We start from the raw sequence: 15418 nt of genomic DNA, 5'->3' as shown, positions 1-15418 counted from the left end.
TTCGCCCTATAGCATGGATATTTAATATACAAATACAAAATCATGTTTATTTAAATAATAGTACAATATATATTTTAAATAAATAAATGCACTTGATTTTCGACAACACAGAGATGATAATTGTAGTTTTTTCAGACATCATGTATCACATTAAAAAGTATGACAGGGGAACATGTAGCCTTACCATTAGTGATTGTGATCCCAGATACGCAAGTCCTAAGAAAAAGCAGAAACGCAGCCGAAAGAAACAGCAGCTCCATGATGGTCAGATGCGGATCTCAGTTTACATTCAGAACATGTGCAGGTGAGCCGTGAGAATGGGGGAGAGAGAACCCTTGTGGACATATCAATTAAAGTGGTCAATCATTAACTGTTGGTGCATGAGTGGACATATAGTGACCTGAACCGGTCTGGTCATAGAACTGGCACAGTTAAGCAGAGCAAAAAACAGAGAAAAGAACAGCATGCAAAATAAAAATTGTTCATTAATTAATGTTTAATTTCTTCCACCAAAGGGTCTTTTCGCTGTAGTTTTCAGCAGCTCCTTAGTGTAAATGAATATTAGCAGCTTCGGTCCAGTATCTACATTACCAGATGATGAAGATGCAAGCAGGGGGACATTTCAGCAAGACAATGAGCCAAAACACAGCCAAGGAAACTCTCAAATGGTTTCAGAGAAAGAAGATAAAGCTGCTAGAATGGTGCAGTCAATCACCTGACCTGAATCCAATAGAAAATAAGAACAAAAGATCAGCATTGACAGGCAAAACCCACAGAACCATCAATATTTGTAGACTCTGGTGAAGTTTGGGAAAAAATAAAATAAAAATCACACCTGAGAAATGTATGTGGCTCCATTGTCCATACAGGATTTTTTTTGTCTGATTTTATTTGTTTGTTTTGGTTTTTACCAAAATCGGGGTCAATTTCAACAGCTCCTTTAGAAATATATTCATGACGAAAAAGCATGATGTGTTTCATACTTATTTTACACGCTATATAGCGGGAAAAGAAGTATTAAACACGTCACCATTTTTCTCAGAAAACATATTTCTAAAGGTGCCATTGCCTTGAATTTTTCCCCGGATGTTGGTAACAATTAAAGAAATCAATATATGCAAAGAAAACAAATCTAATTAGTTTCCAAATGAAGTTATGTGTAATAAAATGAGATGACGCAGGGGAAAAGAATTGAACACATGAAGAAAGAGAGGTGTAGAAAGGCAGTAAAAGCGCAGACAGCGGGTGAAATCTTTCAGTAGCTCTTCAGCAACCCTCTGCTCTTCATCAATTAATTGTAAATTAATATTAGCTGCTTCAGTCCAACATCTACATTAGCAGGATGATGAAGATGAAACCAGGGTGGACATTTCAGCATGACAATGATCCAAAATACAGCCAAGAAAACTCTCAAATGATTTTAGAAAAAGAAAATCAAACTGTAGAATGGCCCAGCCATTTCCCTGACTTGAATCCAATAGAAAATACAAATTAATGCTCAGATTTGATAGACGAGACCCACAGAACCATCAAGATTTGACACTCTGTGAAAAAAACGTCTGTGACTTCATTCTCCATATGAGAGGCATCTTTAAGCTGCCATCACCAAAAAAGCCTTTTATATAAAGTATTAATTACATTTCAGTAGTTCAGTACTTTCTCCTTGTGTCATTTTATTTTTCATATATTTTTATGTTTGTATTGTTTGGGTTTTTACCTAAATCTGTTTCAATTCCATGTCAGCAGCTATTAATATTATTCCCAGGAAAAACATGACGTGTTCAGTACTCATTTTATATAAACATTTTTTATCAAAGTTCCTTTAAAAACCTTTAGAAAAGTTTTTTTCTGTGACTTTTAACTTGCTTAACCTGCAGATTGCATAGAAATAATTCATTGATTGGTCTTCCAGCTGAATAGCAACACTCTAAAAACAGTGCAGAAATCCCGAACTACAAAGAACACCCTAGTAACCACAAAGCAACAATACCAACCTCTTCCCAACCACACAGAATACCCAATTGCAAAGCAACCACTTAGAAATCACTAGCGACTACAGCAGGAGTGTCCAAATCAGTTCTGGAGGGCCGGTGTCCTGCATATTTTAGTTCCAACCCTAATCAGGCACACCTGGGCTAGCTAATATCTTACTAGGATTTCTAGAAACATCCATGCAGGTCTATTGAGGCAAGTTGGAGCTAAATTCTGCAGGACACCGGCTCTCCAGGACCGAGTTTGGACACCCCTGAAACTACAGAGAACACCCTAGCCTCCTCTTCCCAACCACACAGAATACCCAGACAACTCAATAGCAAATACATGGCCATGGTTCCACATAATAACAATTACTGAGAAAGGTCACCTTCATCTTAAAAGACCTGAGGGGAGTAAAGTACCAGAAAATGCTCAGTTTGAATGAACTATTCCTTTAATTTCTTTCAAAAAACCAACCAAAAATCTTTCTTTCTAACCCTAGCCTTCTGAACAGCACCATAATTACTGTACTAACAGCCAACAGGAGATCTGTTAAAAAAGGAACAGTGAATAGTTTATAAATAATATGCATATTTTTATTGCTTTCAGAATAAATTATGAAAACAAATCTTTAATAAAGCTTCATTTAAAAAAATAAATACACATGAAATGTATATGTTATTTTCTGTGACATTGTGCTTGATCAAAAGGCATAGAAATACAGTCTGTCCGTCACTGAGTCCTGTAGATGGTTTCTCTCTCATATCTCGTCTCTCTTGTCTTCATGGTTAACTGTGAGATGCTGAAGTCTCTGTTAGAAGTTTCATTCCAGCTTGTGGATCTTCTGCTGCTTTGTCTACAAATGGACAAACGGAAAACATTACATTTAAAATCTATGTTCAGAAAACATGGCTAGAAAGTCAGAATGACTAGCCCCCCTGTATACATTATATTTGTTTCCCCAATTTCTGTTTAACGGAGAGAAGATTTATTTCAACACATTTATAAACACAATACATTTAATAACTCATTTCTAATAATTGATTTATTTAATCTTTGCCATGATGACAGTACATAATATTTTACTAGATATTTTTCAAGATACTAGCATTCAGCTTAAAGTGACATTTAAAAGCTTAACTAGGTTAATTAGGCAAATTAGGGTATTAGGCAAGTCATTGTATAATGATAGTTTGTCCTGTGGACAATCAAAAAAAAATATTGCTTAAGGGGGCAAATAATATTGACCTTAAAATGTTTTTTAAAAAATTTTTACAGATTGAACAGCTTTTATTCTAGCTGAAATAAAACAAATCAGACTTTCTCCAGAAGAAAAAATATTATAGGAAATACTATGGAAAAAATGGGAAATAGTTTTCTCTGATCTGTATCTTAAATAATAATATTAATAATTAAAATAAAAGGTAACATAAATATACATTTGATTTTAACTTAAATCCATTTTATTAATAAACTAGTTGTAAATTAAATAAATTTAAAAAATGCATTTTAAAACAAAGACACATTAGTGTAAACGTCACCTGAGCGCACAGTACCTGAGTTCATTCCTTGCATTTCTGCATCTTCTTGAGCTTTTTCTGGACTTCTTTTTGACTTTGCTGCAAACATAAACAACATTTATATAGATTGAATATATGTAAACCGTGTATATCAAAGGGACTGTCTGTAGAATTCAGACACAATGTTTTCAGTGGCCATTTAGTGAACTGAAACCTACAACTTATTAATAGCATACAGTTGAAATCAGAATTATTAGCCCCCCTTTGAATTTATTATTCTTTTTTTAAATATTTCCTAAATTATGTTTACCAGAGCAATTAAATTTTCAAAGTATGTCTGATAATATTTTTTCTTTAGGAGAAAGTCTGATTTGTTTTATTTCCGCTAGAATAAAAGCAGTTTTTATTTTTTTATGAACCATTTTAAGGTCAAAATTATTAGCGCCTTTAAGCTATTTTTTTCGATAGTCTACAGAACAAACCATAGTAATACAATAATTTGCCTAATTAACCTAGTTAAGCCTTTAAATGTCACTTTAAGCTGTATAGAAGTGTCTTGAAAAATATCTAGTCAAATATTATTTACTGTCATCATGGCAAAGATAAAATAAATCAGTTTTTAGAAATGAGTTATTAAAACTATTATGTTTAGAAATGTGTAGGAAAAAAAACAACCGTGTCTTCTCTCGGTTAAAAAAATAAACAGGGGGGCTAATAATTCAGGGGGGCTAATAATATTGACTTCAACTGTATATTCATCTATTGTAAATCTATGTTCATAGTTAATACAACCTGCATATAATGTTCATAGTACACGCATTTGTAAATATTACCCATATTTTTCAATAATTGCACTTTATAAATTATATCTACATCCTGCACTTGCTGCTATTGCACTCCTGGTTAGACCTAAACTGCATTTCATTGCCTTGTACATGTTGTGTAGATGTGTAATGACAAAGTTGAATCTAACCTTAAATCTTATAACGTGTGCTCACACAGGTAATTCTGAAAAACTGAATGCCATTCAAAAAGCCAATCTACCCACAGAAAAGTACCTGTTCATCCTTTGATTGGAAGTAAAAAAAGAAGTTTCCTTCATGTAGAAGTTTATTGACACTCGTTTTTTATACTATAGGAAGTCAGGGAAGGTCTTGTTTCTTAGGTCTTACGTTAGCAATTAAAATAAGCTATTAATACATGTCAATTCTCAGCCCATTTAAAAATAAACACTAATATGCAAGCCATTTACAACCCCAATTACAAAAAAGTTGGGACATTTTTAAATAAATGGGAATGAAATCAAGGACTTGCTGATTCTCTTTAGTTATGTAATTGACAAAAGTACAAAAACAGATTTCCAATGACTTCAGTGACTAAATAAATTGCATTCTGGAAGTATAAACTAATGGCTGAAAAACACTCCAAAAAAAAGATGGGAAAAGGGCATGTTTAAGACAGTGCCACTCAATTTTTTTCCTATTAATTATAATGTTTAATCATCTGGAAATTCAGAATAATAATTAAGTTTTACAATCAAACTTTCTGACATAATGCAAAACCTCAGCAGCTTAACAGTCAGTGGTCATCAATATCGGTTTCTCCTTTTCATGATAAGCCATATATTTTCAAAAGGACACAGATCTGGACTGCAGAAAGGCCAGTGAAGCACATTCACTCTGTAACTATGAAACCACACTGCTGTAGCACAAGCACAATGAGACTTGATCTAATAACCATGAACTTTCCATGAAAGATGTTATCTTGATGGCAGTATATGTCTCTGTACTCTAACTACAGCTAGCAAAATCAAAACTTGCAAAAAATATAAATAAATTACAAAATACATTTAACCTTCCTGTCGTGTTCGGGTCAAATCTGACCATTTTACAACTTAAAACACTAATAATAATGTGTTTTACATCTGATTGCCTCAAGGCCTTATGATATCCTCCACACTATGCACTTGAACATATTAAAGCAATGATCACCTCTTTCACTGAATTTTGAGTGCTTTAATCCACCTTGTTACACCTGTGGTGTAAAGGAATTCATAAGAAATGAATGGGTACCCCCAGTCACTATTCCCTACATTAGTACACTAATATAGTCCAATTGAACGACTGAATGAAAATTCGAGCACTCCGTAAACAGGAAAGGATACTATTTTGTTTGTGCTTTGCTAAATTGATCATTCAGATGGATTAACATGTCAATTTCTTTGGTCAGACCCAGAGATCATTAATTTAGCGAGCTGTCTATCGGTTATGAATCTATTCTACTATACTATATATAAGTATTTTGATTTCTTTCATCTATCGTTCATTTTGTAAACATTTTCAGTGCCCATTTGTATTTTCACAGCAGTTATTTTATGTCTAATTCTATACATTAATGTTAAACCCTACTTTAAGACATTGTTCACAGCTAAAGAATGTTGAATAAAAATTTGGTGGTGAAAAATGTTTTTTGTGCTAATATAAGAGCAGTTCAATTTTGACCAGGAACACTAGAGTAAGGGGTGGGATGTGAACACGACATGAGGGTTAAGTTTGTCAGTGAAAACACTAGAGAATTTTTCATTGTACTTTTAGCAATTAAATATGTTTAAGTGAAATAATAACTCAATCACAGACTCTTAAATTTCATTGCATTTTCCAAAACTTATTTGGAATCGGGCTTGTATTATACATTAGATTCACATTATTACCTCTGTATCTTTTTATAATCAAGACGATGCCAAGAAGAACGATTAATCCTATGACGATACCCAACATCCACAGATTATACTTCATAGAATCTAAAAAGAGAGAGAGAAAAAAAAGTTAGTTTTGTAATAGTTATAATGTTCACCCCACAAAAAATGGCATTTCTGTCCTCATTTCATCTCCCTCCACTTGTTTCAAACCTGTTTAAGTTTCTTTCTTCAGTTGAACATAAAAGAAGATATTTTGAAGAATGTTAAAAACCAGTACCCATTGACTTCCATAGTATTTTATTTCCTACTTTAGGAGTCAATGGTGACCGGTTTCCAACATTTATTAAAATGTGTGTGCTTTTGTAAACACTTGATGGTGAGGAAAAGGTGAGTACATTTTGGGTGAACTATACCTTTAAAAAGTAAACTGAATTGAAAGGCATTTTAGGCATTAATGTTGATCTAAAATTGAATCAAAGAAAATGTCCTCTTTTGTGGAATGAACCTTAATTTGCTCAAAATTTAGTTATTAGTTAAAATTATTATTATTAACCACTAATAAAAATGACCAGACAACAAGATGTTAAATCGTTTAAAGTCTGTATAGGCCATCTATCCTTTTCTTTTTTAATTTAACAGAGACTTAAACAGTATTTTAGTGTGTTTTTTACTAGTATTGAAAAAAATAAAATATTTTGAAGAATTTAAAAAAAAACTGTTAACCATTGACTTCCATAGTAAGAAAAACAAATGGTTACAGGTTTCCAACATTCTTCAAAATATCCTCTTTTGTGTTCAGCAGAATGACAAAAACTGAAATTGGTTTAGTAAATGCTGGCAGTATTTTCCTCTTAAGCATAACATTGTAAAAATAATATCAGTTGTATAGCTTATATTAATATACAGAATATATTGATAGCTCCGACATTTCTACTTTTCATTATATTATATTATATTATATTATATTATATTATATTATATTATATTATATTATATTATATTATATTATATTATATTATATTAAAGATCATCCTATTATATATGGCTTTATACAACAGTTCTGTCTGGTTCTAGAATCTGATTGGCTGATAGCAGTGCGATATTCTGCAAATAACAGCACTCGTACCGCCTCTTCACCTTCACCCTTGTGTATTACTCTGCCTACATTCAGCGACAATCAGAGGACACTCTACAGTTTGACAAATATTGCTGCTGTTGGACAACATTATGTACTTTTGAGGCTTTTTTAGTTGAGAATGTAGCTGTTTAGATTGCAACTATGCAGTTTATTTATAGGGATAGTGCCTATTTTAAAATATTTATCATTTCTGGTAGACAGCGCGTCAGTGGAATCGCGCCTCAAGTGAATATGACACACAAGTTGATGTTTGAGTTCAACATAAAATATATGTAATATATGCAACATATGTCAAAATATTGTTTACATCTTTTTCAAGCATCTGAATTTCAAATACCAAAATATATGCAGGGTGCGAATTACAGGGGGTTGGGGGGTCTGACCCTCCGAATTAACGCTTGATCCCCCCCTGAAGAACATCAAAACAAGACGTCTGCCCTTTAATAGTTACTAAATAGTTTGCTCTGATCTGTATCTTAAATAGTATTACTAATTAAAATAATAGATATCGTAAATATACATTTCTCCACCCCTCTAATGGGTCATAACATTGTGAATGCATTGTGAATGTTTGGTTTGCGCCAAAAATATTAATTTAGCAGCAAATCTAGAGCAGTGGTTCTCAAACTTTTAAACCAGCAACCCCCAGTGTAGGATCGTCAAGAACTCGCGACCCCCCACTACCAAAGTATATACAAACAATAAAGATAACTTTTTTAAAGCTTTTCACAATATTTTAACTATATTTACTCTACATCACAGGGCTCGAAATTAATATTTTTGCTTGATAGCACTGGTGATCCTAACTTTAAAAATGTCGGCGCACCAGCCAAAATTTTGTTGCACCCACCAATTATCGCACTGTTATTACAAGTTTTATAAACAGATTTATTGCATTTGAAATCAACATCAATCAAAACTAACAAGCAAAAATATATATATATGCATGCGTGAGGAAAATATGTCTCAATGAAATCCCGTTATCACAAGAAAATTCATTTTTATAACATAATTGAGTGACTAAAAGATACACGAACCGCTCACCGGCCCTGCACGCACTGCTTGACATGAATGAATCTGTTAATGATAACTGTGCTGTGTTCTCACGCCTGGTGTCTGATATTGCACAGATGCTTTTGACATATACCTTATTATTTGCATACGTCATTTTAATAGCAATACCGGTCTTTTCATGAGCTGCAATATTAGTTTAATCTTAGTCAGTGCAAGCCCTTCTGCGATGGTGTATGTGGTGTTAAATTGTACATATAGCTGCCACTTGTACGGCTGACAGCATCTGGCGATTAAATGAAGGATTAAACAGAACCTCTTGTGCTTAAAATGTGTAGATGTGGCAAACAGTTACCTGAAAATCTACAGTGAACGCTTTAGTTATTTTCATAGCGGACTTAAAGCCAATGGAAGTCTTTTATCCACTCTTCAAAAAGTGTAGATGGTGGATTAACATTCAGCACATGATCAGTAATCAGATGTGCCATTATTTGTAGCTTTAGGTGTTTCTAAGACAAAATCTGTCAGTGTTGTTTTCATTCTCTCATCTTTAGCAATTTACATTTTCCCGGTTGTAGCTCCTGTCCTCTGAAGACAGGAGGCGTTGACTGAGTGATTGACAGCTGATTTTAACCAATTCAGTTCCAGAGCAGTGGGCCAATAAGAAGATCGCGAAGGCGGGTCAAGCGTTGCGGGCTTTGTTTACTGCGGCAAGTTGACTTGACAAGTTTTGTGTCCTAAATACTTTAGGAATTCATCAGTAATATCTTTTAAAAATCTGAAAATATCAGCTTTCACTTGTTATAGTGAAAAATATATATCATAATCACTGAAAATTACACAATTTTTAAATCACTCTCGCGACCCCTTGAAATTATTCTGTGACCCCCCCCGCAGGGGTCACGACCCCCAGTTTGAGAACCACTGATCTAGAGCACTAACAGACGCGAACATGTTTCTTTTAGAACAGGCATTTGTACCGTAGGTGTTTATAAAACTAGATACATAGTTTGTACTTAATTATAGTCTTGCTCGCACATGGAAGTTAAACTGTAAAATAAAAAATATGTGCAGTCTTTCACCGTTTATTTAATATCACAAATGTCATTGAGAACCACTCAATATCTCTCAAAACACTGAAAACCAAAGTTTGATTAATAAATTAGATGTAAATGAATTAAATATATAACTTTGGTTCACTGAAGCATATTATCAAACATAATCGAAAAACTTGAGCCCCCCCAAACATGAACATAAATCAGATTTCTGTATGGCCGTGATTAGACATCTACAGGGGCTGCTTTCAAAAATAAAATATGTTTGATTTTGAGCAATCATGTATGGAGGAGTTCATAAATACCTTTCCCCTGTCTGGAGGAAGTGATGTCGACGTGTGTCTGTATCAGATGCTGTGTCTTTGGTCCAGTGAAGGCACACGTGTAGATTCCAGCATGTTCTGAGGCCACAGGTTTCTTCAGGACGAGTGAAAAGTCTCCTATCACAGCTTTGTCCTTCTCCTGTAGTTTTGCATGATCCAGTGAGCTGCTGAATTTGTGGGTCCGGCTGTCATATGTGAGGATGTCTGAGGTTTTGTTTGCTCTTGTAAATGTCCAGACAGCAGAGAAGGCCTGGAGGTGCTTGGGAGCTTTGCATGGAATAATCAGGTCTTGCCCTGTATAGCCGGTAATTTCTGTTTTGTATGAGAGATGATGTTAGTATTAAAATAAAATAAAACAAAATAAAATATATATTTTTAAATAAACAAATAAAATATCTTGGCCTTATCTTATCATTACAAGTACAAATTGTATTATATTATAAATCAAACGCTAAACTGTACTTAAATAAAAAAAATGTAACAATCACTTATTAAAATCTTATTAAATGTACAAATATATTATATATTGATATTATATATTGTAATATAATAAATATATAATATATATTATATATTGATATTTTTCTATTATAAATTAAATATATTATGATAGATTGTAAAAACTTCTGATCTGGTAATTCCAGTTTTAATTGTGAGACAAAATAAAATAAAATAAAATAAAAAATATTTATCCCATTACATGTACATATCATTTGATCTTGTATTATGCTATGAATTAAATCTTATAACTATAATTTTATTATACATTCTAAAAAACTTAGGTGAAAAAAATCATTAGCAATAAAATAAAAAAAAAATAAATAAATAAATAAATAAATAAAAAATCCCAGCAGCAAATTCACTTATCAAATTAGAGTTTATGTTTTTCTATTATAAATTAAACATATTATTATACATTGTGGATTAAAAACTATATACTATGCATGTGTTTGTGTTTACACACACACACACACACACACACACACACACACACACACTTAACAACCGGATCTTACCCTTCAGATCTGGTAATTAAATAATAAAATAAAATATCTTCATCCCATTACATGTACAAATGATTTGATCTTGCATCATATTATTTATTAAACGTAAAACTGTCATTTTATTATATTATAAAACATTAATGTGAAAAAGATATCTAACAACAACAAAAATAAAATTAAACAAAAGTGTACAGTATAATTAGATCTGGTTTTAGTTTATAAATTAAACTTTAAACTGACATTTTAATATACATTATAAAATATGAAGTAGAAAAAAGGTGCATTATCAATAAAAATAAAAATAATTAAATAAATAACAATAAAATAAAATCCCAGCAGGAGATTCACTTAATAGCATCTTATTAAATAGATTTTATATTTTGCTATTAAAATAATTATATTATTATCCTATGTGAATGAAAAACTATATAATATGCATGTACTTGTGTTTATACACACACGCACACATTTAATAACCTGATCTTGCCCTTCAGATCTGATAAATCCTGTTTGTGAGACAATACTGAATAAAATTAAATAAAATTAAATTAAATACCATCTTGTTTTATATACAAATAATTGATTTATTTGATGTTTTTACAGTAAATTAAACATTTGTTTGAAATATGTGCCACAAACAGCTCTTTTTATTCAGGGCTGATCATTCCTGTTCTCCCAGAAATAAAGATACAAAATCACTGGGGCGGTACCTTTTCAATGGGCACAGTTTTGTTCTAAACAGGTTCTTAAAGGTACATATTAATAGAGAATATACAGGAATCAAAGAGTGAAATTCAATACCTTTTAAGACCTTTTATAAGACTCTTTCCATACATTTGAAGACCTTATAACCACTTTAGGTTTCACCCGGATCACTGGTGAAATTTTAACTACTAAAAATTGATGTAAGAAACTAATCCAAAACTAAAACATCATTCATATACTGAATAAAAATCTATTAAATCTAGCTAATCCAGCAGGTTGGCACCTATAGAACTGCAGAGATAACAGTGTTGCCTTGATTACTGCAGTAAACAAAGCAGCGTGATGTCAAATCTAGCAGGAATTCATTGATTTCATAAACTACACCGCATCCTGATATTCACAGATTTAATTCAGACAAACTTTAGCAAACAACCATACATTACATAATCAAAAATGATATCAAATTTAATACCTTGCAAAATAGCATTTAAGACTTTTTAATTCTTTTTAATGGCCTTACATTTCTCTACATTGATTTATCAACTTTTAATACTTTTTAAGACTCCGCAGACACCCTGTAATACCTTAAATGGTACAAAAGTGAACCTTCAAAGGTACAAAAGTGTAAAGGTAATAATTTTCACCTGTGTGGTATAACAGTGTACAGACTGTGACAGATTTTGTACCTTTATTTCTGAGTGTATGAGACAACATCGGTTTTGTCACATTATGCTCATACTATTGACATTCATTTCACTTTTTGACATGATACATTTTACCTTGCGGCTTAAATGACGCTGTCAGTGTCTGGGTTTCATATTTAGAGGTGATGGTGCACATATAGACATGCTCCAGGCTGATGTTGTGCAGTTTTAAGACACTCTGGGCAGTGAAAAGGCCGTTTACTCCAGGACTGATGCGGGTGACGGGCTGCAGGGCAGCAGGAGCTAAAGCGGGCTCTGAGCTCCACTGCACCACCGGCGCGGGATACACGTCTCTGGTGGAGCACTGGACAAAACCTGACTCACTGCTGTTGATGGAGATCATCCTGATGGGAGCTGCATAAAAATTATGTCATCAGAGAAGAGCCAGACTTTGATTAAAGATTACCAAAACAAACTAATTTTTCAGTGAATTAATTGTTCACCTAAAGAATATTAATGTGCGCTAGCAAAATAAACATGGTAAATTTTGATTTCACACTTATTTTAAATGGGATATCAGTGTGTTGGACATCATAAATAAAAAAAGAAAAATTACTCCTTATACCACCTAAACTAATATGACTCAATGTATTTCTTAAATAGAGACAAACCTTCCACCATCGCAATAACATACGTCTCAGTCTTATTGTTGACCACACATTTGTATCGTCCTTTACTAGTCTTGTCTGCTTTTTTCAGCATGATCGAAGCGTTGCCATCAGAGGCACTGTTGCTGATGAACTGCATGTTTCCATTGCCGAGTCCCTGTCCCACATGCGGTAAACTGAGGACCAGCGCCTCCTGCTGGAACCACTGAACATTCGCATTTCCACCAGTAGATGTAAAGGAGCAGGGAAGAACGCAGTCCTCAGAGAATATGCAGCTCACGCGAACCTCTGCATACCAATAAAAAAAGCATGCATGAGAATTATTAACTAGTATCATCATCTTTCAAATTATTAGCCTAGAACAGTGGTCTCAAACTCCATTCCTGGAGGGCCACAGCTCTGCAGATTTTAGCTCCAACCACCTCCAAATCACACCTGCTTTATAGTCTCTAGTAGTCTTGAACACCTTGATTAGTTGCATGAGCTGTATTTGATTAGGGTTAAAGCAAAACTGTGCAGAGCTGCAGCCCTCCAGGAATCTAGTTTGAGACCCACGATCTAGAACATTATCCCTTTGAAAATGAATTTATATTAGTAAAATCGGGTATGTTTTTGGTGCAATGATTACCATATGTATAACCAGTTTAACAACCAATACTGCAGTTAAAATATGGTTAGGATAGCAAAATCAGGTGAATTTGTGGTAACCATGGTTTAATTGAATAGCAGTTTGTTTTTAATCGATTGTTAAATATTGTTCATTTTCGTAAGCAAGGCACCGACTTACCTTAACACATGCTTTATATAAAAAAGGTATATATTATATATTAACAAAAAAACTGATTATGATATCAAATTATTAAATCAAAGTTATGTATTAACATTCTTGCAATAACAGTGACAGAATTGCTCCTCATAATTATCCTGTCCTTAATAACATCACTGTAAAAATGAGGGGTTATTAGCACAACGACATTCAGTGGGATATTTTTTTAAACAAATGTTGCGTCTAACATTTTAAAAATATTTCTACTTACTAATCAGTTCAAATTGTTTAGAATTCAAAAGTATTTTGTCATAATGATAATGCAAAATTACCAAATGGGTTATGCCCTAAACGTTATTGCTGGCCTACACAAATGAAAAACAAACAAACATGTTTTGCTAATTTTTAACTAACAGGAAATGTTTTCAGAAAATTCTGGCAAGGTTCTCTGAAATGTATGAACATTCCTGTAGTAACATTAATAGACTGTTTCTTTTAGTTATCCTGCCTTTAATAACATTCTCAAAAAGCCCCTTACTGTTTTAGCTGACCTGAATTAATAAGAAAAAGAAACTATGACAAATGTATTACTCAATGCACCCCGCTGACAGGAAACTTTTCAAAACCTTAGCTCAAAGTTATGAGTTCCTCCAATGGAATGCTTCCTCACAATTATCCTGTCCTTAATAACGTCCTCACAATGTTGTTTATGGAATATTTTTTAAGAAATATTTTAACTGGTGATAAGGAACTTGAATCTTTTTTCATATGATGTGGAATTGTGGAAAGTACAAAATTTTGGAATGAGGTGTGTGTTATCTTATCTAAAATGATTAAATATCCTGTACTGGTGAATCCTTCCAGTCTATTACAGAGCGATGATTCTACACTGAATCTTACCAAGCTACAAAAAGCTGTTTGGCTGGCTGACTGGCTTAACTTCAGCAAAAAACCTACTAGCCCAACATTGGCTGACTCCACATAATTCGGACACGTACACGTGGTTGTTACAAGGACATTATAATGTTGGGATTATCCACAGCTCGAGTAAACTTGGTACAAATGAGTACATTAAAGATCTGGACTACAGCTGCTGACAAAATCTCCACATTTATTACATAAAACAATGATCAGGATCCAGAATGATTGCCTTATTTTGTATAATTGATACTTTACTTTGTTATTTTTTGTTTATTTCCATTCATTGGAGACCCCAGTTTAAAGAGACCAGAAGGGGGGTGGGGGTAGTTGAATTGATACATTTCATTATATTGTTTTTTCAGCCTGTATGCTTTTGTGTGTCTAAAGAAATAATTTAACTGGAAATGTATATATTACTATTTACGACCTGTTTCAAAATGATCACCAACCAAAAATTAACCTTCTCATGATGTTTGTGCAATTATAAAAGACAACATTTAAATAATATTTTAGCAATTAAAAAGATAACTTTAACTTTTCTAACACTAGACATCCAGTGAACCCAGCAGGCACAGGATGTCAACATGATCTTAGATTGATGTTGAACCCCAATGTCATAGGGACATTGCATTTTGTTTGGAAATGAAAATTGGGTTGACGTCATAAACTAACATCAGGCCGACGTCAATGTCCAACATCCAACCTAAAAATCAACCAAATATCAACGTCTAATGATGTTACAGCCTGACGTTGTGTGGACATTACCACTATGACGTCTGTTACGACTAAAGTTTATTTATTTATTTATTTAATTGCACATTGCATGTGTCTTTTTCTTCGTCCCGCCTTCTTGTGTTGTTTTTGGTTATTCCATAGGCTCCCATTCCACCGTGATCCATGCTCTGATTGGCTGCTGGTTGCGGAGGCCTATAAAAAAGGAACCTCCGGCAGTTTTCGGAAAGCTCATTTGTGGTGTGACGATTGTTGGGAG

The 15418-nt window shown here is 33.3% G+C and overlaps 1 protein-coding gene across 2 annotated transcripts in view; it reads right to left on the bottom strand.

The window, feature by feature from the left end:
- Positions 1 to 2548: 2548 nt before the first annotated feature.
- The window catches only part of hhla2a.1 (HERV-H LTR-associating 2a, tandem duplicate 1), a 49732-nt gene continuing 36862 nt past the window's right edge, over positions 2549 to 15418 (bottom strand). For both annotated transcript variants that reach the window (XM_056466698.1, XM_056466697.1), the window contains exons 2-7: positions 12744 to 13028; positions 12208 to 12486; positions 9702 to 10031; positions 6205 to 6294; positions 3531 to 3593; positions 2549 to 2830 (exon numbers count right to left, since the gene is read on the bottom strand). In XM_056466698.1, coding sequence (XP_056322673.1) covers positions 2763 to 2830; positions 3531 to 3593; positions 6205 to 6294; positions 9702 to 10031; positions 12208 to 12486; positions 12744 to 13028 — 1115 coding nt within the window. In that variant the 3' untranslated portion in view covers positions 2549 to 2762. The remainder of the gene's footprint in view (positions 2831 to 3530; positions 3594 to 6204; positions 6295 to 9701; positions 10032 to 12207; positions 12487 to 12743; positions 13029 to 15418) is intronic.

This window comes from Danio aesculapii, chromosome 10 (assembly GCF_903798145.1).
Source record: "Danio aesculapii chromosome 10, fDanAes4.1, whole genome shotgun sequence".
Taxonomy (NCBI): domain Eukaryota; kingdom Metazoa; phylum Chordata; class Actinopteri; order Cypriniformes; family Danionidae; genus Danio; species Danio aesculapii.
Note: the sequence above shows the minus strand (reverse complement) of the source record. Positions and strands in the feature narration are given on the sequence as shown.